Source organism: Typopeltis vanoorti, chromosome 24 (genome assembly GCF_054136105.1).
Source record: "Typopeltis vanoorti isolate ZY-2024b chromosome 24, IOZ_Tvanoo_1.0, whole genome shotgun sequence".
NCBI lineage: Eukaryota > Metazoa > Arthropoda > Arachnida > Uropygi > Thelyphonidae > Typopeltis > Typopeltis vanoorti.
The window spans coordinates 6,364,740-6,390,197 of NC_143572.1; the positions used below are offsets into that span (position 1 = coordinate 6,364,740).

The window sequence follows — 25,458 nt, forward strand, 5'->3', positions numbered from 1 at the left end:
TAATAATAATATATTTATAATATATTTCATGTATGTTTTTGAGACTATCTGATTTGTTAACTTTGAAAAGTTTGTTATATATATATATATATATATATATATACGAGGTGGTATCAAAAAGTTTTGAGACTAGCTCTGTTTATGGGAAATTACTTTATTTATCTATGTTTACACACTATCACCTTCAAAATAGTCCCCTTGCATATCAATACAGCACTCCCAGCGTTCTTGCCACTTCTGGAATGTGTCCTGGAAGTCTTTTTTTCGAAGCATGTCAAGCACCTTCTGCGATTCGCGCTGAATCTCCACAGTGATGTCAAAACGGTGACCTTTGAGTTGGATATTCATCTTTGGGAAGAGGGCGAAGTCTGCAGGAGCCAAATCTGGCAAGTAGGGTGGGTGCAGAAGTGAGATCATGTTGTTTCTGGCGAGAAACTCACGTGTGAGGAGAGCTCGGTGACAGGGTGCATTGTCGTCGTGGAGCATCCAGTTTTTTGCGCCACAGATCCGGTCACTTTTGCCAAATGTCCTCCCTCAGATGCCTTAAAACCTGGCAGCAGAACTTGCTATTGACGGTCTGGCGTCTGAGGATGAATTCTCGATGCACAATGCCGCAAATGTCAAAAAAGATAATGAGCATACACTTGGTCGAGCTGCGAACCTGCCTCGTCTTTTTCAGTCATGGAGATGATGGACTCTTCCACTGTGAAGACTGTTGCTTCGTCTCAGGGTCGTACCCATACACCCAAGTTTCGTCACCGGTAATGATCCTCGACATGAAGGATGGGTCATCCACAGCACGTTGACAGAGTTCTTGGCAGACTTCGACATGTGTTTCTTCTGCTCCTGGTCAGTAGCCTGGGGACGAACTTGGCAGCAACACAGTGCATGTTCAAATCACACGTGAGGATTGCCTGGACTGTTCCGTGTGACACACCGACAATGACAGCAATGTTGTGGAGTGTTCTCTGACGATCCTCATGCACAAGTTGCCAAATGGTTTCAAAATTTTTTGGGGTTGAGCTTGTTGAAGGTCTTCCTGATCTCTCATTATCTTCCAGTGATGTTCTCCACTCTTGAAGCACGTGTGCCACTCAGAACACCTCGAATGACTCATTGCAGGATTGCCGTAAACTTGCCGAATCATGTCAAATGTCTCTGTGGCAGATTTGCCCAGTTTCATGCAGAATTTCACGTTTGCTCTTTGTTCTAACTTGTTGTCCATGATGAAATCGCAGATGTGGTAACGCAGGTGGTCAGAATAGCATCAATTGCACAGCTCCCGATGTACACAGGATGATGTCTTTTAGAACACTGACTTATGAAAGTAGGTGCTCGCTGTGACTGTGCATGCAACCTTGTGCTGCCATCTGTTGGCATGTTACAAACCTAGTCTCGAAACTTTTTGATACCACCTTGTGTGTATATGTGTGTGTGTGTGTGTGTATATATATATATATATATATATATATATAAAAGATGTGGACTGTAGACTCAAATACACAAACATTATTCAAGAAAAACTGAAAGAGTTTGAAAACAAGAACCAAACCTTGGATATTCAGTGGCAAACTCTGAAGAAAACTTTGATTCAGCCAGAGAGGCATGTGGTGAGGTAATCTGTAAGGATAAAAAAAAATCAGAACTTCATGGTGTACTCAGGAAGTTAAAGAGGCAGCCAAGGAAAAGAAGAAAGCATATCAAAAGTTTCTGGCAAGTAAGTCACCTTGTACTCCTTATGGAATACAGAAAAAATGTAAGCAAAATATTGTGTAAAATTAGGTAATCAAGGGAAAACTTTGGTAAGAACATTGAAAATAAATATCAGGAAGGTAGTAAAAATATTCTGGAGGCTATTCAAAGAGCTCAGAAATGAAGGAAAGAATACTCTAAAAGGAATTGATAAAGGTGACACGATGAAAGGAGAGATGATAACAGGGACACGAAAACTGAGGATAAAGATATTCTTGATGTGTGGAATAATTATTTTGAAAGATTGCTAAATGAAACAAGCAGTGACAGCATGGTGGTAGAAAACACTCAACAGGAATACGAACTGCATAATTCAGAAGGCCTGGTCAGACGGTCGAATTCCAGAATGATTGGAATACAGTGCTCATAGTACCCGTTTATGAAAAAAAAAATGGGGAATAAAGCTGAATGTGAGAATTACTGAGGAATTTCTCTACCAAGTGCACTTGTAAGATTTATGCAAGTATTCTTGAGAAATGGCTAAGAAAAATTGTGAAGGAGAAGCCTGGAGAAGAACAAGCAGGGTTCAGGCCAAACAGAGGTTGTCAGGATCAGATTTTCACTTTACGAGAAAAATGATTGAGAAATCATGGGAATATAACAAGGATCTGTATTTAAGTTTTGTAGAACTTGAAAGGCATATGACAAGTTGCCAAGAAGAAAGTTGTTCAAAATGCTCCAGTTATATGGGGTAAATGGGACATTATATCAAGCAATAAATAGTCTATTTGAGTTGTAAATCAGCAGTTAGAATTGAAGGAGGTATATGGGAAATGGTTTGATGCAGTGGCATAGATGGGGGGGGGGGTTCACCCCAGGCGGCACTTTGCATTTAAGAATTCTTGCTATATTGTCTATAGAACAGCAACTGAGTGATAAAATAAACTTCGGCAGTGTCATCAATTTTGCTAACAGAAAAGCAAGAAAAATAACATTTAGAATGTTGGAGTTAAAGTTTTACTTCAAAAATAAACACAGTGTTTTAATTTATTCAAATTTATGCCATATATACATCACTTTGACTTTTTGTAGTATTTTTGGTGTGTGTTGAGAGGGGCGGCAAACTCAGGAACTGCCCCGGACAGCAAAAGCTCTAGCTACACCACTGGTTTGATGTTATGTCCAGTGTGCAAGAAGTGTACATTATCTTCACTGTTATTCATCAACTATATGGATCACATTATAAAGGAAAGCAGTATTAAACCTGATATCAAAATTGAAGATGTTAATCTCAGCTCTTTACTTTATGCAGATGATGTTATACTTCTAAATAAATCCAGGACAAGTCCACAGGATTCTCTGACCAAATTGAATAATGGCTGTAATAGATTTAGTGTGAAAATCAGCATTAAAAAGACAAAGACAATGAAAATAAGCAGAATCCTTGAAAACATCAACAGCATTCTGAATGTAGAACTTACAGAACAAGTAAAACATTTCAGTTATTTAGGTACAATTTTTAATGAAGATGGCAAATTAAATTTGGAAATAGACAGCAGAATTAGCTAAGCTGGTATGGTAGGAAGTGCACTGGCTCTATTTCTGCCATATCTCTCACATGTTCTTCTATATGCAACTCAATGGATTTCTCCTTAGTTATAACCTATCTATTTGTCACTCTTTGGCGTACACGAGATCATGCCTGGGTGAACATGTCTAACAATGCTATGGCATCCAAAATGCCTACAAATGTCAAAAATATGTTTGCAAGTCATTTTGTGGCTGTTATTCTCTTGTAATATATATTTTTGTGTTCCTCTTTTCATGTTATTATTATTATCATCTGTCCTCCATGGAGTCAGAGATGCATTGTGGGAGGTACACACTATTGTACACGTTATATGCACCTGATGAAGTCTTTTAAGAAGAAGAAACTAGTTGAACATTCAAATAATAAATAGTTTTTTCTATTTTGGTATCTCTCAGCTTCTAGGTCATTAAATTTATATATATATATATATTATGGTCCAAGTAATTAATCGGTTTATATTAATAATTACCAATTATTATTAATACAAACCAAATAACGAGGTTAAAGTAAATAATTTACAAGAATTAATCACATGAACTGGTAATTATTAATACTTCCCAACTATTGATGGTAAATGTAATAATACTTCTCAACTATTGATGGTAAATATAATAATTTTCAATACGCTAAGTTTGGGGGAGGGCGGGGAAGTACCACATGACTCCCGGCTTTGGAAATTTATTTCTGTTGGTTTTTGATGTATACTTAAACCTACGTTGAACATTGTGAGCAATTAATCTAATTATGCGTAGATTAAGTGAAAAGTCAATTAAATATGTTATGTGCAATTTCACGTAACATATTTTTTTCTTCTTTTTTTTTTTTTGTCAAAAGTGCTAATGATGAAGCATTACAGATATTTCTTCATAATGGATTTGTTTTTAGGTAGGAAAAAAATTCAAGAATCTTGAAACTCTGCTAAGCAGTCACTTAAGAAGCAAGCTGAAAAAATGTTACGGCTTTCAGTGACTAAATTTCCAATTGCAAATATAGGAGAAAATGTTCGGATAAGAATTCCAGATGTAGATAGAGCTAAGACCAATAACTGGAATATTATAGCTGTTATAATTTCTATTGAAAATGAAAACCTATATAAATTAGGTACAAAATATGGTATTTTAAACCAATTCTATTCGTGGAACAAATTTACCATTTGTAAGGAAACTTTTATTTCAGTTAATGAAGCTCCTGATATTGAGATAAGTCTAAGAGAATGTGCCTGCAAGAATTCTAATTTAGGTGGTCAAGGTTTCCAATATTGCAATTGTACAGCCCATTGTAACTCAAATCACTGCAAATGTAAAATTCAGAAATCCTTTGTAATTCCAAGTGGCACAGAGGTCTTTCCTGCAAAAATAAGTAATTTGTTTTTAACAGGACAACTTTTTATCTCCTATTTTTTCTACTATTAAATAAAATATTTTTTATAAAAGATGTTTTTATTACATTTACCAGACTCCTCTAGGCGTAACATATATATATATATATATATATATATATATATATATATATATATATATATATATATATATATATATATATATATATATATATATTTATTTATACATGCATACACACACATACATATATTATATTTGACTTCCACTGACAAAATGTTATAAACCTATAATACATTAATACTGTGGAGGAAGAAAGAGTTTATTATTATTATTTTTTTTTTTCTTTCATAATTTTGAAATCCTGCTCTGGAGTTTTAAACATGGAACTTTTCAAGCCACTTCAATCCTTTAATAAGCAGGAGACTGATCTTACATTGGGAAATGAAATTCATTTCTCACAAGTATTCACTAATATCTGTGCCTATTACAGGATTCGAATGCACTGCATATTGGTTGGAGAGTGAGTACATCAACCACTTGACTAACCAAGCCTGCAATCATATTAATGATATATTACAGATTAACTCACATTTTTAATGTTAATAATTTTAATAGTTTTAGTAATAATGATCTAAATCAAATGTTTTGCATTCAATTTCAGGATTTACAGCAATATAACTTATTGGAGAATTTCCGGAACAGATATAATAAAGTACTATTGCAGTCTCTTGCTTTTCAGAAGGAGTTTGAAGACCTGAATGACAAAAATATGAAGCTGCGTAGTCATTTATCAAAATATATTCGGGATGTTTCAAATGGAAAAGAGACAAGGTTGAAAAATAATTGCTTTGTGATAAAATGCACAATACATAGAATTTGTTTATTTATGTTAATTTTTTATATTATATATATATATTTTTTTTTTTTTTTTTCCTCCTTTTTACCACAAATTTATCAAATTCATTTACTATTTACTGAGAATTCCTGAATAAATTTAACTGAAAAGACCAGAATATAAGGTATGACAATATTGGAGTCCTCACAAATAAGAGACTAATTTGGAGGAAAATTATTGATAGGAAGTTAGTAATAACATTGCGCTAACCATTTGGCCAGCCAGGCTGGCCGAGTGGTTAGCGCATCTGCTCTCCGGCCAAAAGGCTGCGGGTTCGAATCCCGCCGTGGGCATGGATGTTTGTGTTGTCTGTGGAAATACCAGTGGCGGTAGATGGCATTGGTGTAGTTGTGATCAGTTGGTGGATTGAGTGGTTGAGACAGAGCTGTAGAGTGGGTGCCCTCTCTCGATGAGTCTTTGGACTCCCTGGCGGTGTCAAATAATAATAATAATATAGACTTAATCATGTTATCTTGTACTTCCTTTGAGGGTATATATCAAATATTTATTATTATTATTATTACCCAAGACCCCATGGAGTCAAAGACTCATCTAGGAGGTCCTTTTATCACACACACACACACAGCTCATCATACTATGCTTTAAACACACTCAAATTCTCTGCAGACACCACACTCTCAAGGCATTCCAATCATTCACAACTGCAATGCAAAAAAAAACAGCTTCTCACTCCCCTGCTCACACCCTCTTTATACGGTTTCCAAGGATGACCTCTGGTTCTCCCCTGATCTCCCACTGTTTTCTGTAGAACCTCTCCAACACTGATCCTATAACAACCCCTTACTAACTTGTAGGTCTCTATCATATCTCCTCTCTTCCTCCTATCCACCAGACTCTGTAAATTGCATCTTCTCAATCTTTCCTCATATTCGACATTCCAGAGGTCAGAAACTACCTTAGTCAGTCGCCTTTGGACCCTTTCCAACATCTCTTCATCCTTCTGAAAACCAGGTGACCAAATCTGGGCACAATAGTCCATGTGTGGCCTAATCAAAGCCTATTACAATGAAACAAGAATCTCCCTACTTGTAGAAGTCAGTGTCCTCCCCATCATTCCCAGAAGTCTTTGTGTTGTCTTCATAATTTTGGCAATGTACCCCCCCTAAATTTCAGATCCTTATCCACTATCACCCCCAGATCTTTTATTTCCTCCACCTCCGACAGTATATCCTCACCAAGCATAAATTCTGCATCCCATCTTTGTTTCCCAAATTTTGCATTGAAGGCAAAGTTCCATGAATTTTGCCTTCAATGGGTGCCATTGGTTAGCCTTAAGATGTTGGGCAGGAGGCCTAACAATTAAAGTTTACCGAATGAGAAGTTTAATAACAAAATTATTTACTAAGATTAGTCTGGTTTTTTTAAGTCTGCTATTGACTCTAAACAGAGTCTTTCAAGTTTGTATTTGCTGTGATGAAGCATAGTAGTTTCCTTAATGATTCTGTGCAAGGTATCCAAATCATGGTCTGCTAAACCTTACTGACCATAGTTGTGGCAGCAGATGTATTTTTTTTATTCTTCTAGGCAGTGTTAGCAGATCTCTCAGTCTGATTGATCATAATGTGATAAGTTGCAAGAACAAGGAATCTTGTAAACACCTGGAATAGAGAGGGGAAGAAGTGGATCCTTATGAGAGCAGAGAGGGGAAGTCAATTTCACATGAGATTTGAAAGCAGTGCAGGGATTATATTTTTTTTAATGTTCTGACTATTTTTTCTGAAGTTTCCTGGATATAGGGAATGGTAATGCATTACTGTAGTCTTTAGGTTGAGAGGGATGTGAGGAGGTGGACGGGACAATAATTTGTAGATTTTTTTTTTTTTTTTTTTTTTTTGGCATTGTAATCATTGGACAGGAAGGTTTGGCAAATAAAGGCAAGTTCCACTGTAAGAGGTGCTTGGAAGGAACAGAGGTTGGAAGCTCTGTTGATAAAGGTTGTTTTGATGTCCGTATGTTGGTGGGAAAGCTTATTTATGTATCTGTGTGGGTGGGTTTTCTGTAAACTGAGAAAGAAAGAGTACTATTGGGCAGATATGTGATTAGAATATCTAAAAAAAAAAAAAAAAAAAAGCAAGCTGTTTTTTTTTTCCTTTTTCAATAATGAACTGGATTCTTGAGTGTTGACTATTGAAGTGCAGAATAAAAAAGTCTAATGTGTCTAAGCTATTTTGCAAAATAGAGAACATATCATAAATATATCTTAACTAAATAGAAGATTTGAGACTGGTGTTATCAAGAGCATGTTTTTCAAAATACTCCATGTAAAAATTGGCCAGAGGGGGACAACCCGTGGGAGTACCTTCTATCTGTTTATATAAGGTGTCCTTCCAGAAGTAACCAGTATGGATAGCAAAATTAACAAGATCAATAATATCAGGGGGAAAAAACATTTTTTAGTAAATCCGAGTGTCGGAAAATAGAATATTTATGAATAAGGAGGTGACATCCAATCTAACCATTATATCATTATTGTTTAAAACTAAAATCTGGATTAAAGATTTGAAATGAGTGGAATTTTTTATATAAGATGAAGTGTGACCAGTAAGTGGAATTAAAGATTTTACTAACTATATGGCTAAGTTAAAGGAGGGAGAATTGGCATTTATTATAGGATGGAGAGGGTAATTGGGTTTATGAATTTTTGGCAATCCATATATCCTGGGGTGGGGGGAGAAATGAAAAGTTTGAGTTTTTAACACCTTCAGGAGTACAAGATGTGGCATTTTTTAAAAATCTTTTTAATGTTTTTTTTCTGAGACTTAGTAGGATCATAAACCAGTGGTTTATAAGTGGTGCAGTCTCTGAGCATAACCTTTTTGTTTCTATTATAATCACTGAAATTGAGGACAACAGTAGTATCACCTCTGACAGCTCTAGTAATAACACTATGTTGTTGTCTTTGTGGAGTTTATGTAGTGTGTGGAGCTGGATGTTGGAGAGATTTCCTTTTGGTGGTGATATTTGTGATAAAATGATAGCTATGCCAAGCCTAATGTTTTGGCAACATTAGCAAGTAAGGTGCACATGTCAAGCTCTATATGCCACATGATTTCGGAACTAGAAACTTGCCGAGGTGTTACTGCAAATTTGCAGCCAAGGCTAAGCACACTAAAGGATGTTTCATTGAATCTTTTTGATAAGAGATTGATGACAATCTGTTGTGGCTGACTTTGCAGATGAGAAGAAGAAATACAAAGATTATTAATTTTTTTAGTATGTTTATCTTTTGTCTCCTGAAATTCTTTACAGGCAGATTTCTCTGAAATATCAAACAGAATACTCCATAGTTTGGGGTTGAGAATAGAAGAGAGTTAATAGTTGTATTAATAGTAGATAATTTAGCATGAGTAGGGGTGATTTGTGCAAGAAGTAAAATCTTTAATTCCACTTACTGGCCACACTTCTTATATAAAAAATTCTACTCATTTCAAATCTTTAATCCAGAATTTGGTTTTAAACAATAATGAAATCATGGTTAGCTTTGATGTTGCCTTCTTATTCACAAATATTCCCCTTTCTGACACACTGAATTTACTGATATATGCTTCCCCCTGACATTATTAATTTTTTTTAATTTTGCTATCCATACTGGTTACTTCTCCTGGAAGGGCACCTTATATAAACAAATAGAAGGTACTTCCATGGATTCTCCCCTTTGGCCAGTTTCTATATCGAGCATTCTGAATAATATGCTCTAGATACTGCCAGTTTCAAACCTTCTGATTAGTTAAGATATATTGATAATTTGTTCTCTATTTAGCAACATGGCTCAGACAATTAGACTCTTTCCTTCTGCACCCAACAGTTAACACTCCCGAATCCAGTTCACTATTGGAAAAAAAAAACTACTTGCCTTTTTTTTTTTTTTAGATACTCTAATCACACATCTGCCCAATGGTACCCTTTTTTTCTCAGTTTACAGAAAACCCACCCACACAGACAGATACATAAATAAATCCCCCCCCCTTCTCAAGGGGGGAAGTTTATGGGGGCATCAAAATAACCTTTGTCAACAGAACCTCCAACCTCTGTTCTATTCAAGCTTCCATTACAGTGGAACTTGCCTTTATTTGCCAAACCTTCCTCTCCAATGGTTACAATGCCAAAAAAAAATCTACAAATTATTGTCCCTTCCACCTCCTCACATCCCTCTCAACATAAAGAATACAGTAATGCATTACCATTCCCTATATACAGGAAACTTCAGAAGAAATATAATATCTGCTCTTCTAAGGATCCACTTCCTCTCCCTCTCTATTTCAGGTGTTTACAAGGTCCCTTGTTCTTGCAACTTATCATATTATGATCAGACTGGGAGATCTGCTAACATCTGCCTAGAAGAACACAAAAAATGCTTCTGCCACCACAACCGTGGCAACTTAGATCTAGTAGATCTTGCCTTGGATATCTTGTACACAATCAGATGGAAGAAAACACCCATTCTCCATCTATAAATACAAACTTGAAATTAGAATCAATAACAGACTAAAAAAAAACCAGCCTAATCTTAATAAATATGGTGTTATTAAACTTCACAAACTGTGGGAAACTTTTGGGGGTGCTTAAGGGTAAAAGCTGTATAACTGAGAGGAGACCTCCACATAGCCTTTAAAGGAATGCAGAGAACCAACCAGGGCTTCTGATCTAATGTCCAATCCTCACCTTCTTGTGGTGCACCCTGTTAGGTATCTGAATGAATGAACTAGGATGGGCTGGCAATTTGAGATTTAGCCAACCAAATTGTATTCTTATTGGCTTAAGCCACAATGTAAATTGATGGTACATGACAGAATTTCATGCCAGCTGGGGCATCACCCAGTTAAACCCATTGTTTTCACCAGGGAGAACTACAAAAAGTCAGCTACTGGAACAAATCCTGAAACATATCCCAACTCAACATCCCGAGAGTTCAATGTCAGTACTATCAACATAAGAATCCTGAATGATAAAGAAATGCAACTAGCTGAGGACTTGGATAAGTACCAGATCAGGAAAATAGGAGTGATTGAAACAAAAAAGACAAAAACTGGTGAGATCTTTCTGAGCAATAAATAACAGATGTTATATTCAGGCAATGACAATCATAGAAAAGAAGGAGTAGCCATAGTATTCAACACTAAATACGAGGCTAATCTTCTTGAATAGCAGGCAAAATCAAGTAGAGTGATGTAGGCAAATATCAGAATGAGGAACTGGACAATAAGATCTATTTGTGCCGATGGTCACACAGCAGGTTCTACTAAGGTAGAAATGGAGAAATTTTTTTGAGGCCTTAGAGAAAGCAACTGACACAATGAAAAGTTGGTTCTTGTTGGGGATCTAAATAGCAGAGTAGGAAATGATTATCAGACATACAACAATATTTTTGTAAAATTCGGAGAAAAGAGCAAAGATAATAAAAATAGCAAATATCTGTTGGATTTCTGCTCAGAACATGGACTGGTTATTACTAACATAATGTTCCAACATAAAAATATGCATAAATTCACATGGAGAGAAGAGGCAAGGAATAAGAAAAGTCTCATTGACTATGTTATTGTTGATAGTGATGTTTTCTCACTGGTGCAGGACCATAGAGTATACAGAAGATCTGAAATTGGAAGTGATCATCATTTAGTCTTGAGCAGGATAAAATTGAATTTCATATTGAAAAGAAGAACATGCAAGAAAGTTTTTAAAGTGAATAAAATCGAGCAGCTCCCAGATTTGAACTCTTGACTAAAATACGCAAATATTATTGAAGAAAAACTGAAAGAGTTTGAGAACAGGAACCAAATCTTTTAGATTCAGTGGCAAACCATGAAGAAACATTGATTGATTCAGCCAGAGCGGCATGTGGTGAGATTGTCTGCAAGCGTAGAAAAATCAGAACTTCATGGTGGACACAGGAAGTTAAAGAGACAGTTAAGGAAAAGAAGAAAGCAAATCAAAAGTTCTTGGGGAATAAATCAGCTTGTACTCTTAGAAAATACAGAGACAAAAGTAAGAATGGTAGACAGTATGTAAAACTTTGGTAAGACTTTGATAAGAACATAGAAAATGAATATCAGGACGGTGGCAAAATATTCTGGGAGGCTTATTATAAAATTCAATTGGATATTAGATCAAGCGTTATTTCAAAGCTGAATGCAGAAACTATGAAATTTCTTAAAAATAAGTTGACCAGAGAACTTACAGGAAATTTTCTCCTCTTTCCATATATTGGAGAGAGGGGAAAATAGTTCCACTGCATAAAGGAGGTTCCAAGACTGCTGTTGCAAATTATCGACTGATCAGCATATCAGGAGGAGTCGTCAGGTCTTGGAGAAAGTAGTCAAGAGAAAAATACAGGAATGGATAGATGAAAATGGGATACTGTATGTGGGAAAGCATGGTTTTGTGAAGGGTAGATCATGCCTCAGTAACTTGCTCACATTTTATAACATAGTGACGGCTGACCTGGATAAGGGTAATGGGTTTACAGTGATACTGCTGGACCTTGTTAAGGCCTTTGACAGGATACCACCTCGAATTCTAATCAGTAAACTGCAGCATATGGGGATGGATATAGGGTTGATGAGATGGATAGCAGGGTTGTTGATGGAGAGATATCAGAGAGTAGTTTATTCTGGAGTAGAGTCCAAAAGACGGCTGACTAGTGGTGTGCCACAGTGTTCTGTTCTTGGACCACTACTATTTCATTTGTTCGTTAATGATATAGGAAAGGATATGAGAGGAACTGTTCATTTGTTTGCTGATGATGCAAAGTTGGGTAGAGCAATAGTGAATGTACATGATGTCAAAATTTTGCAGGATGATTTAGATTGGAGGACTGAGCTAAGGAGAATGGATTTCAATTTAATGTGGCAAAATGTAAGGTTATGCATTTTGGGGTGAAAAGATTAGCAACAGCAGTGCTTTTTTTCTGGAGGTACGCAACGGTACACAGTAACGGCACCTTATTTCTTAAGTTTTTAAAAATTTGCGATTTATTGAAAGTGGCAGAATGTATTATAAATATTTCGGTAGATGGTACTGTGTTCACGAATTGAATTTTCAATTTTGATTACTCATAAGTTGGTATCCTGCTTTCTTGTTTCATAGGTTGGTATGCAAACGGAAACAGAAAGTTATGTTCACTTCCGATTGCTTCCAATATCAGTTTATCAGTTCTATATTGACTCTGCAACAGGGAGTTGTTCACGTAAATTTCCAGTTAATCTAAGTTAAATCAGTGCAATCATTGTTCAAAATGAGTAAAATAAGTAGTTATTCTATGCCAATGAGTAAAAAAAAAAAAAAGGAAGGCTGAATTTACTTGTGATCCTGTAAAACAGAGAACTAGCAATAAGTTCATCTGCTTTCCATAAAAGTCTGAAAGAAGCTGTTGGAAAGTGTTTGATTGAAGGAGATGATGCAGATTTGTCTGAATGTGCTAAGATTTTAGTTTCCAAGTATTGGCCAGAAAATCCTGGGAAGCATCTGATATTCGGTGAAGCTGAAATTAAAAAGTTAACACGCAAATTTCACTTAAACGAAGAGAAGCAGTTTCTGGTTTCCGTGAATATCTTCAAGAAAATAAAGTCCCAGACATACTACTTCCTCTTGAGCAAACTTTGGGCACAATTGCAATATCTTCCAGTGAATGTGAAAGGGGTTTTTCTCTGAGATGAATCTTATAGTAACTTCATTTAGGTCATCTCTGCTTGTACGGGCAACTTCCGCACTGATGTTCATCAGGATAGTGGACCTCCTCTCAATCAGTTCAACCCTAGCAAATATGTGGACCCATGGCTGCTCCGAGGTCGTCATTCTGCAGTTGATACTAAAAGCAAGAAGCAATCCAGAGATGACAAGGATACATTGGATGATATGTTAAAAGTGTGGAAGTTGCTGTAATAACATCTTCATGATGAGTACGGCACCTTTTTTTCCAGAAAAAAAGCACTGAGCAGCAGTATACCGCATTGGTGGAACTGTTCTCCAGGAGATTGACGAGGCCAGGGATTTGGGAGTGTTGGTGGATAGGGAGTTGAAGTTGAACTTGTTGTAGTACATAAGTAAACTGGTAAAACAGGACCTCCCTTTAAGAAAACCATGCTGACCATCACAGAAAATACTGCTGTTCTCCACCATCTTAACCACAATTCTAACTAAACTGATTGACCTAGAATATGTAGGTCATATTCTAGGTCACCACCTTTTTGATTGGAACAGTTTTACCTTCTCTCCATTCCTTTGACTTGTGATATTACAAGACTCTTATTAAACAGGTATGCCAAGGCTACTGTTGATTCTCTGGAAAACATTTGCTTAATACATGCAGTGATATATCAAATTTTATTGTCTTATTGACATTGTTTACTTAATTCCTCATATATCTCTTGCTCACTCACCAGTAGTCCATCCTCTTGAGCTTCTCATATTGTCTTACTGATGAGAATGAAATACTCTGATGAATTACTTACTGAATGCCTCTGCTGTCTCCTCTGTTGCAGTTTGTCAGGTAACCATTTTCATTCATTAACATTATCCTACCATAATCATTTTATCATCTGCATGCCACATATCGAAAGAACTTTCTAGGATTTTTCTTGCCCTGATTTGATAATTTCTGCATGTATTGCACCTTTGCTATCCTTATCAACTGAGACACCTTCCCAGCCCTTTGCTCTTCATGCAACTGATTACTTACCATTCTTAATCTTATGTTGCCTTCTTCTTCCAGATTTCATACTTAATCCCTTCATTCATGCATTTAACGTATATCTTATTCAGCCTTTTGACTTTCAGAATTCATTCATACATTGATGTTGTTAAATATCTTTTGGTGAGTGCCCAAGCAGAATTTACCTCCTTTCTCCTTAACTCCTCATGAATTTTTTTATAATCTGTGTTATACTCACAAGAAATTTTATTCTTATCAAGCATAAGCAAAGGTTACACATGAAGTATCTTTATAACTAGTGAACTTTGCTTATGCTTGATAAGAATAAAATTTCTTGTATATAGAGGCAGTTGACTTCACATTAATTGCCTCTGTATCTGATAATGCAAAACCATTACAGTGTGTGCATTTGGGGGGGGGGGGGGGTCATATCCAAAAATTCTGAGTGACCTTTTAGATCACTCTAAGCATCACTGGGTATATACAAATAGTCAGACGGTATATCATCATATTATTAAAATATTCTCAATCAGAGGAGGTTGTAGAAAGTTAAAAAGTGTGTCATACTTGGCAAGAAATTATATTCTTGTTTTAATCCTTAATCCAAGCATAAGCAAAAAAAAACTTTGCTTGCAACATCTCTTCAAGACTAGTCTACTTGTATATGGAGGCTGTTGATGGATTCCACATTAATTTAACCTTATTATCTTCCTGGAACTAGTTTCCATTGATGATGTTTTAATAATGTTTGTCTTTGGGCTATCTGAGAGTAGAGCAGTTCTTCTCAGTAGTAGGTTTTTGCCTGTCACTGGGTGTAGCTGCCAATAGATGAATTTAGAGTTATCCTTTTGGATTACTCAATGAGGTTTAGAGTGATTTTTTTAGAGGATTCAGAGACAACTTGCCCTTGCACTTTTCCTTTGCACTTTAATAGGAAGTCGAAACTGGACTGGGAAGTGATCTTTTCCATATTGGTTTTGCATTTTGGGACACTTACGAAATTTATGTGATGTCAACAACCTCTACATATCAACATGCATAACAAAACACACACACTTAAATAAAAACAAACAAATTAAAGCACATACACAAAGACACAAAGCAAAACACACACACACACACAAAACAAAATAACAGACACAGAACTGCTTATGTCCTCTAAGAGTGGAGGCTTTGGAAGGCAGTGATAATAATGATTTTGAAAGCATATGGTGTGAGGTAGAGGTGGGCAAGACAGGATATTTAGTAGGGTGTTGCTACAAACCAAGGAGCACAGAGGGTGGGGACCAGGAGATATTTAGACAGTTGAGCTTGGCAAGCGCAAGAATAATGATTGTTATGGAAGATTTTAACTACAGCAGTGTAAATTGGGGAGAGGAGGATGCATGCAGCAATAAGGGAATGGAATTTCTAGAATTCTTGAGGGACAAATGTCTTAGGCAACATGTAATAGAGGGAACCAGAGGTTCAAAAGTTTTGGGTTTGGTCATAGCATCAGGAGAATTGATAATAACTGAGATGACATCTCTCCCACCAGTTGGAGAGAGTGACCATGTGGTTTTGACTTGGAAGATGAATAGACATGCAGGAGTATCAAAGAGATGGGAACGTATGTGGAATTATAAGGCAGGTCATTATAATAGTCTTAGATGTCACGTTGGGGAAGTTTCATGGAGGGAGGAATTGGAGGGCCAGGATATCAGTGCTTGGGAAATTGTGAAGGAATATTTGTTAGAAGCAATACTAAACTGTATTCCACAAGTGAAGAAGCGGACACAATTTGGAGTAAAGTGGATGACAAACAATATTAAACAGGAACTGCATGTGAAGAAGCAGCTATGGAAGAGATATAAGGAGACAGTGAACAGCAGATGCATGAAGAATATAAGACACAGGTCAGGAGAATGACTAGTATAGTAAGGAAGGCGAAACTGAAATATGAGAAGAGATTGGCCCTAAGATCCAAAGAAAATGCTAGGGAATTTTTTAGCTATGTGGCCAGTAGGAGGAGAAATGATTGTGGAAGAATGACATTGTGGGATAAAAATGGGAATAGTGTGACTGATCCAGAGGACATAGTGGAATTGTTCAATGAACACTTTATTGAAGTATTTCATCCTGGAGGAGTAAATTTTAATACTAGAGGAATAAGGCAGGTTTGATGTTTAGAGGTGCAGGAAGAGTATGTTATACTGAATACTCTTGATGTCAGTAAAGCTGTGGGACTGGATGGAATTTCACCACGAGTTTTGAGAGAATGTGCTAAAGAACTGACAGCTCCTTTGACCTGGCTTTTCAGTGAAAGTCTGGCTACAGAAAAGGTGCCCAGGAAATGGAAGGAAGGTAAGATATGGACATTGCATAAGGGCGGTAGCATCCTGGAAGTATCTAATTATAGGCCAGTTTGTGCATCATCAGTAGTTGTTAAGATCGTGCAGAAATTACTGAGGGACCGTATACAACATTTTGCAGATGAGGGTAATGTTATCTGTTAGAGTCAACATGGATTTGTTAAGGGGCATTCTTGTTTTAGTAATATAGTAGCCTTTTATAATAAGGTTACAAGAGCATTAGATGAGGGAAAGGCATATACTGCCATTTTCTTGGACTTAGCGAAGGCATTTGACATGGTGCCACATGATAAACTGATATTTAAGTTGCAGCACATGGGTTTGGATGTCAGGATGGTCAACTGGATTTAGGATTGGCTGTCCGATAGGTATCAGAGAGTTTTGTATGGTGGGGCAGTTTCAAGGATTCAGAGGGTTACAAGTGGGATCCCATAGGGCTCAGTACTGGGACCTATATTGTTTAACCTTTATATCAATGACATTGTCAGTAGATTACAGGGGGATATTCAGTTGTTTGCAGATGATGTGAAGCTGGGAAGTGTTATTATTAATAGTGCAGATGTGGTAGTCCTGCAAGAGGATTTGAATAAGCTAGACAGATGGGCAACTGACTTGGGGTGTCAGTTTATTGCAGCAAAATGTAAGATCTTGAAGTTTCGGACACATTGATGGGATGCTGCATACTCTATTGGAGGAGCTATAATGGAGAAAGTAGAGGAGACAGGAGATCTGGGATTGATGATTGATAGAAACCTGAATTCAAGGGACATATTGCAAAGGTAGTGAAGGAAATGCAGGATTGCTGCAATAATGAGAAGGACGCTGACCTGCAGAGATAAAAGAGTTATCATTCCATTGTATAAGACCCTGATCAGACCACACTTAGACTATTGTTCTCAGATTTGGTCCCCAGGATTTGAAAGGGATAAATTAACTGTGGAAAGGGTACAAAGGCAAATAACAAAGATGGTTGGACTGTACGATGTTAATTATGAGGATCGGCTGAGGGAATGTAGACTGCAGAGTTTGATGAATAGAAGAAGGAGAGGTTATATGATTGAGACTTTTTAACTGTTGAGAGGTGGTTACAGGGTTGACACTGGGGTGTTCTTTTGCTTGGTTGAACAGCGCGAAGGAGTGAATGCAAGGAGTCATCCCTGGAAGTTATGAAAGGATGACTATGAGCAAGAGGGTGAGGAGTGGTTTCTTTGCATGGAGGGTGGTTGAACTATGGAATGCATTGCCTGATGGAGTGATGAGAGCGAGAACGGTTAATGAGGTCAAGGAGTGGTATGATAGACTGTGTTTCTTAGGGGGGGGAACTCCCCTCGATGAGTCTTGATAGACTTTGTGTTTCTTAGGAAGGACCTCCCACAAAGAGTCTTTTGACTCCATGGAGGCCTGAATAATAATAATAATAATATTATTATTATTTTATTATTATTCTTATTGTTATAATAATCATGTATTAGTCATGTAGGTGAGGAGTGGTTTCTTTGCATGGAGGGTGGTTGAACCATGGAATGCATTGCCTGATAGAGTGGTGAGAGCAAGAACGGTTAATGAGTTTAAGGAGTGGTATGATAGACTTTGTGTTTCCTGGCAGGGACCTCCAACGATGAGTCTTTTGACTCCATGGAGGCCTGAATAATAATCATAATAATAAGTAGACTAGTCATGAAGATACTTCACTTGCAGACTTTGTTTGCTTATGCTTGGGTAAAGAGTACAAGAATATCATTTCTTGTTCAGAATAAGATACTTTGTAACTATACAGAAAACCTTTTCTGCAACTTCTTTTCATAATTGTTGGCCTTGTAGCTCACATGTATCCTTTCTTCACAGAAGTCTTCATATTGCCACCACCCAGCTGATTACGTCATGATCACTCTCACCTACTGAAGAGAAATGCAATATATCATTCATGATCATATCCTATAATAAATGATCAGATCTAAGACTCTTAATCTTCATGTGCCCAATTGATGATGATGATGCTAAATTCATCATAATCAAATTCCTGATATACCTTCAATGAAGTTTTCATTATTACTAGCTTCCTGTCAACAATTTTACTCCAAATCAGTCTACTAATTTTCAGGACTCCAATATTGTTAGTCTTATATTTCATCTGCTATGTTATTTCTAGCTGCATCAATCCACCTAGATTATAGGCTTTCTTTAGGTCATATAAATCAAGTGGATATTAAATCCAACATTATTTCAAAGTTGAATACAGTAACTATAAAAGTTACATACGAAATTTAACCAGAGAGCTTAAGGGAATACACTCACTGGCATATATGAGTTGCCCTAGCCGGACCTTAGAGGACACAACATGATAGCTTTGCCTAAGCATCCATATATTCACCTTTTATTGGTCCATTTTGATAAGATTTCACTGGCCTAACAACTATTTCGAACTGATTGGTTCTTCTCAGAAACCAGGCAGAAACCTTAAGAGAGCAAAAACTCTTGTTCAGTACTAAGGAACTCAAAGTGTTGGAGAGGTGTATTTTTCGTAAGTGAGCTCTCGGTCAGTGCATAAAGTATTTACTAAAATAAAGATCCAAAAGGCTTGATTTCGGCACTGCAAAATTATATAAATCAAGTGGATATTAAATCCATCATTATTTCAAAGCCGATTACAGAAAGTATAAAAGTTTCCAATGAAATTTGACCAGAGAGCTTACAGGAATACACTCGCTGGCATATATGAGTTGCGCTATAGGAGACAACATGATCGCTTTGCCCAAGCAATCAGCGTAGGTTATGTTTGTGGTATTTGTATGCCATGAGTAGTAATGCAGTTTCCATGTGCTGAATTACTTCTTGGTTCAACTTTGAGATAGATGTTATCCTTTCCTATCCTATTGTAAATAATTTAAGAGCAAATTTCATCCTGCCATTACAATTTTGTTCATTTCAGGAATATACAGAATGAACCATTTCTGTTAGCATATTTGGTAGATAGTGCTCTTTTTCATTTCGTTATTAAAAATTCAGGAGTGAATATCGTCCTGTAGAATTGAACTTTTTGCTTATTTCTTTACTTGCAATGGTTGCCATTCACAACCATTACAAGTATCCTATGTGAATTTTATACTTGATTATGAATAAAATTTAATTTATCATTATTAAAATAAATTTAATAATGTATAATTTAATAAAATTATATTCTTGAATTTAATTCCCATTTATATGATTTTGCAGAACCAGTGATATTTTCTACTCCATAATATCTTTAAAAGTCATTAAGATTAATTTTAAGAACGTCAGATTTCTTAAAATTAATTTAATTAATGAATTAAAAATTAATTATGATGTTTTTGAAATAATTATGTAAAAATAAAATTGTAAGAAAGGAGAAGAGGATGGTGTTGATGAGAGGAGGTCAGTTGTGCCTGCACAAGATGGAAATACATGAGAGGAGTGGTTCTAAACAAGATGGAATGAGATCGTGGTAGACGGGATGAGATGAGTTATGCTATGGAGGCAGCACAAGTTAAAATTTTGGTAATAATCAGTTGCATCAAGAGTTCAGAGAGCAGGCCAGGAAGATGACTCAGTTGGTAACAACAATAGTGCAGTATGAGGAGAAATTAACCAATTAGATCAAGAAAAATCTGAGAGAGTTCTTATGGTAAGATATATTAATGGATGAAAATAGTAGATTGGTAACTGATGCAGAGGATTCAGTGAGCACTTCATTAGGGTGTTTCATCCGCATAAGTGTGACATCATGAGAAGCTTGAGTGTAAAGGTAATTGGAAAGGATCAGCCGGTGAGTGAGCAAGAGATGTACGAGGAATTAAGTAAATTTGATTTGCTTTTTAAGTTATATGTTAATGATATTGGGGAAGGTTCAAATGGTATTCAATTGTTTGCAGATGACGCAAAATTGGGAGAAACTGAGATGTAGAGTAGATATTGTGGCTTTACAAGTGGACTTGATTAGACTGAGTGAATGAGCACTGGTGTGGGATTACCAGTTCGGTGTTACAAAGTGAACGTTTTAAAAACTGGAAACAAAGATGGGATGTAGAATATACAATTGGTAGGAATATATTGGAGGAGGTGTAGGAAATAAGAGATCTAAGGGTGATAGTGGATAGGGAACTAAAATTTAGAGGACATCATAGCAAATTCTGGTAGTGATGTAGAGGACACTGACTTGTAGAAGTATGGAGATTATGATTCTATTGTATAAGGACTTGATAGGCCACATGTGGACTACTATGCACAGATTTGTTCACCTAGTTTTCAAAAAGGATGAAGAGATATTGGAAAGGGTCCAGAGACAATTGACTAAGGTGGTTTCTGGAATGTTCAGTAAAGAAAGGTTGAGAAAATGCAATTTTGTAGAGTCTAGTGGATAGGATTAGAAGAAAAGACAATAGAGACATTTAAACTGGTAATGGTCTTGATCAGACTAATGTTGAAGAGATTTTTCATAGAAAGGTGGGAGATGGGGAAAGAACAAGAGGTTATCCCTGGAAGCTGTATAGAATGTGAATAGGGGAGTGAGAACAGGTTTTTTGTATGGAGAGTGATGAATGATTGGAATGCATTGCCCAAAAGTGTGGTAACTGCAGAGCATGTGAGTGTGTGACAGAGAGACCTCTCACAATGAGTCTTTGACTTGATGGAAGCCTAAATAATAATAATATATAACTCTACCAAATATATATTTATTTAATAAAGCTAAACCATTTAGAGAACAACTGTTCTTTACTGAATGCATTTCTGCAAACTTAACAAAATATTATTAGTTTAAAAAAAAATATTAATTTTTCATTTGATAACTGGATCTATTTTGTATCTTCAGAAACATAAAATAATAATTGTCTGAAACATCTGTACAACATTTAGAAATGCATTTGATACCTATTCAAAGTATTTGGTGTCAAAGAAGCTGTAAATATTTTTTAAATTGTTTTTGAGTATGTTATCTTGTGAATTATGTAGTTTCTCATAGACTGTCGAAATCTCATGATGTATTGTTTCATGAACCTAAAGTCTTCCATAAGTTAATGACTAAATTGAATTTAAAATTAAACAATTGTTATAGTTAGAATGTATACAGCTCCTTTTCACCATCCCACTGTTTCAGAAAGTCATTTGTACATCAGATAGTAGATAATGTCTCTGCCTTTCAACTATGTTTTCAAATCCCACTGTGGTATTATGTATGAGTCTTTAGGTGCTAGATGAGTTTTGCTACCCTTATTACTGGATGCCTGAAGTTTGCTTGGGAAAAAGTACCATGTTTGGTCTCTAAAAGCAAGATTTGCGGGTCATTTGTCAGCCCACTACTTGATGTGCTATAGTTTCTAAACTTTCATGGGTAGTTGGAATCAAAAAAATTAAAGCAGATCTTACTGTTTGCAACATGAGATATAGCATGAGCATCTGATTTCATAAATGCCTGGTTGTTTTAATTCATGCATATACTCCATCTTTAGTAATTTGAGAAATGCTCAAGCAATTTGATAGGTTATTATTATTGTTCAGACTTCAGTGGAATCAAAAGACTCATCAGTGGTATACACTGTCACACACAAAACTCATCAAACTGTGCTATAAACTCATTCAACATATCCATGTACACAACACTCTCAGGCAATGCATTCTACTCACCAGCCACTCTACCTGCAAATCTTCTTCTCTTTGCTCACACCTGCATTATACAAAGAGAGAAAGAGAGAGAGATGAACTCAATCATCCCTCTCCTCCTCGTATTCATGGCTTTGCAACTTGCATTCCCTCAATCTGTCTTCATGCATATACATTACAAAAATCAGTTACCACCTTAGCGAATCTTCTGTGGACCCTTCACACAACGTTTAACTTACAATTTTTTTTATAAACAGACCTGTCATTCTTTAAGATAATGGGAAGTTTAATGACTTATAGCTTACAACCTTAAGGGTGGTTGAACGGCGTAAGGGTTTAATAGAATACACACTAAAGGTGAATTTATCTTTACTTTTTTGATGAAAGCATATAGGAATGGAAATGGCTGCTTTCTGTTTATTTTTATTATTATTATTAACAAAGGTTGGTTGATTGGTAGAGCCTCTGCTACTAATGACTCAGCAAAAGGTTAAGCAAGTTTGAGTGTGGTTAGTAGTTGGAAGGAGTCAATCGTTCAATGCTGTTGACACACTCTCCCTCAATGAGTCTTTGGACTCCCTGGAGGTGTCACATAATAATAATAACATATTCTTCTTTTCAAAGGACTCTGTAAATTGCATTCCCTCAATCTGTCTTCATATTCCAGAGTTCCAACACTGACTTAGTGAATCTTCTCTGGACCTGCTCTAAGATATCCTCATTCCCTTGAAGAACCAGGTGACCAAATAACTGCACGATGAGACCTGATCAAGGCATTATACATTGGAACCATAACCTCTTTATTTCTGCATGTCAAGATCCTCCTCATCATTACCATAATCTTTTGTGATGTTCTCAAAATTGTAGCATTGTGATCCCTAAATTCCAATTCTCTGTCCTCCACCATCATTCCTAGATCTCTTGTTTCTTCCACCTCCTTCAAAATTTTCCCATTAATTGCATACTCTGCATCCCATCCTTCCCTATCAAATTTTAAAACCTTACACTTTGCAACTTTGAACTGGTAACTACACTTACTTATCCATTTACTCAGTCTATTCAATGCTTTTGTAGAGCTGCAACATCTGTTGTACTCCTCATAGTTCTTCCCAGTTTAACTGGAAATGTGCAGCTGTTTGCAGATTATGAAAATGGCTGCATATCTCCAGTGAAGCCTATCTTAATATAATTAACTTTCAAGTTAAGCAATAATGATCACATAACAGATCCCTGCAGCACACTAACGACTATCCTCTTTTGGGATAACCCCCCCCCCCTACCACCACCACACACACAACCTGCAGATACCTATCTGACAGGCAGTCACCTATCCAACTCACTAGTCTCTTATCCAGTCCTATATCACCCACTTATTAATCTGTCAAAGGCCTCTGAAAAATGCATCTCCCTTATCCAGTGAATTTCTGTGCCTACTTAATTTTGCTAACTCCATAATGAATTTTATGGTTTATATAGTAACTGTTAGGTCCACAAAATTAATGGGGAACAAGCTCCCCATTAATTTGGGGAACTTGTTCTCAGATTAATAAAATGATAATTTTAATGATAATATGAAGAAGAAAAATAAAGGTTTCAGTGTTTCCTTTTTTTATGGACACATATTCAAATTTTTAAAATTATTTGCAAATGCATTTTAGCATGGGGTGGGGGACATGATCAAACCATAAACTTGTGCTTATAGCTGGTCTTTCTGTTTGAATGCTATGTACTTAATGCATCATGGAATAAATATTAGGGGGAAATGTATTCACTAAGGTATTTAGTTATTCACTAAGATGTTTAATACTTCATCCACTGGGATATTAGATGTATATTTTGCATATAAAGAGATTTCTTCCAAATTGTATGCTGAAAACATCTTCCTCTGTTATCAGCATTGTCTGTAAATTTTTGGCAATTGTATATTCTACATATGATCAAATGATGTGACCCCCACCACTTTTTTATTATTTTACAAACTAACTGTACAACACTTCAATAAGTTCACTCATGGTAATTCATATCCATGTTGTTATTTTGTTATATTAACATTGCAGCCATCTTCTAGTCATACTTATCTGTGAATAAACTACTGAAGTATTAATATGCAATTTAATCATATGCAGTTTTACATATTAAGAATGTTAATTTATCTGTTTTTTGATAAACAAAATTTAAGCAGTTATTTCTTATATTTCTATTCTAAGGAAATTGATAATTAGAATTAACACCTTACACAGATTTCTGAATATATATTCTTCATGTTTGTTTGCAGTACTGTCATCCTGAAGAGCAGTTGTCAAAGAAAAGCAAAATAACAGTACAGGAAGCTGCTCTTCTGGTGAAATATATGTAAAAAAGAAAAAAGAAAAAACATAAAATCCAAATTTTGTACAGCTTATAGAGGAATATTTTATATATATATAGATAGATAAGATTAAAATAAGCCTTTTTTTTGATAAATTGCCTTTTTGTTCCTTAGAGTGAACATTCAATTACTAAACTCAACATTTCATTCTCTTTCCTTCCTGTATTATCTGTAAGACTAGTGATAAACATTCTTAATGTAGTATCAAGATCTTCTTAAAATATATTTTTAAAATATACCAAACAAGGAACACAAAAGAGAGATAAAATCTGCATTTGGTATTCTGTAATCTGTATAACACACCTAGTTATGCAAGAAGCATTCTTAAAGTAATGCCTATATGTGCCACGTGATTGGCACATATAGGCATTACTTTAAGTAGGGGGGGGGGTTACTGCTAATGATATTGGAGGACTTGAATCCAGTTAAAGGTGAGACTTAGGACTGCAATACTAGTAACAGTTTTTCATGTGTTATTGAGTTTGAAGCCATTTGGTGTTAGGTGAAATCTCACTTACAGATCTATTGGATCAATTGCTAGTGACAAAGAAATGCATCACCAAATAAAGATGATGCGCAAAAAAGCAATTATAATAGGGAACTTTAATTATCAGAACATTGACTGGGTAGCAGTAAAATTTCATGAGAAGAATGAAACTGAATTTATTGAGCTATTGCGAGACAACTTCCTCAAGCACGATGTGACAGAAGGATCTTGAGATCAGAGAGCGTTAGATCTGATTATAGTATCACATGCCATTTTCAGCTAAAGACTTAAATATTCTGCCTCTAGTCATGTGGTGCTCACTTGGTAATTGGCTAAGTTTATGAATGTTTCATTCAGAAAAAGTTACATACTGAACTACAAAGCAGGAAATATAAATTAAAGATACCAAGAAATTATATACTTGGTTTAATCCTTTATCCAAGCGTAAGC

General features: G+C 35.9%; 1 protein-coding gene across 2 annotated transcripts in view; it reads left to right on the top strand.

Annotated features, from left to right (window-relative positions):
* The window catches only part of LOC150092906 (dynein regulatory complex subunit 2-like), a 182,386-nt gene extending 157,808 nt beyond the window's left edge, over positions 1-24,578 (top strand). For both annotated transcript variants that reach the window (XM_090413890.1, XM_090413891.1), the window contains 2 exons: positions 5,285-5,454; positions 24,429-24,578. In XM_090413890.1, the coding sequence (XP_090270016.1) occupies positions 5,285-5,454; positions 24,429-24,471 (213 nt within the window). In that variant the 3' untranslated portion in view covers positions 24,472-24,578. The remainder of the gene's footprint in view (positions 1-5,284; positions 5,455-24,428) is intronic.
* Positions 24,579-25,458: the final 880 nt, after the last annotated feature.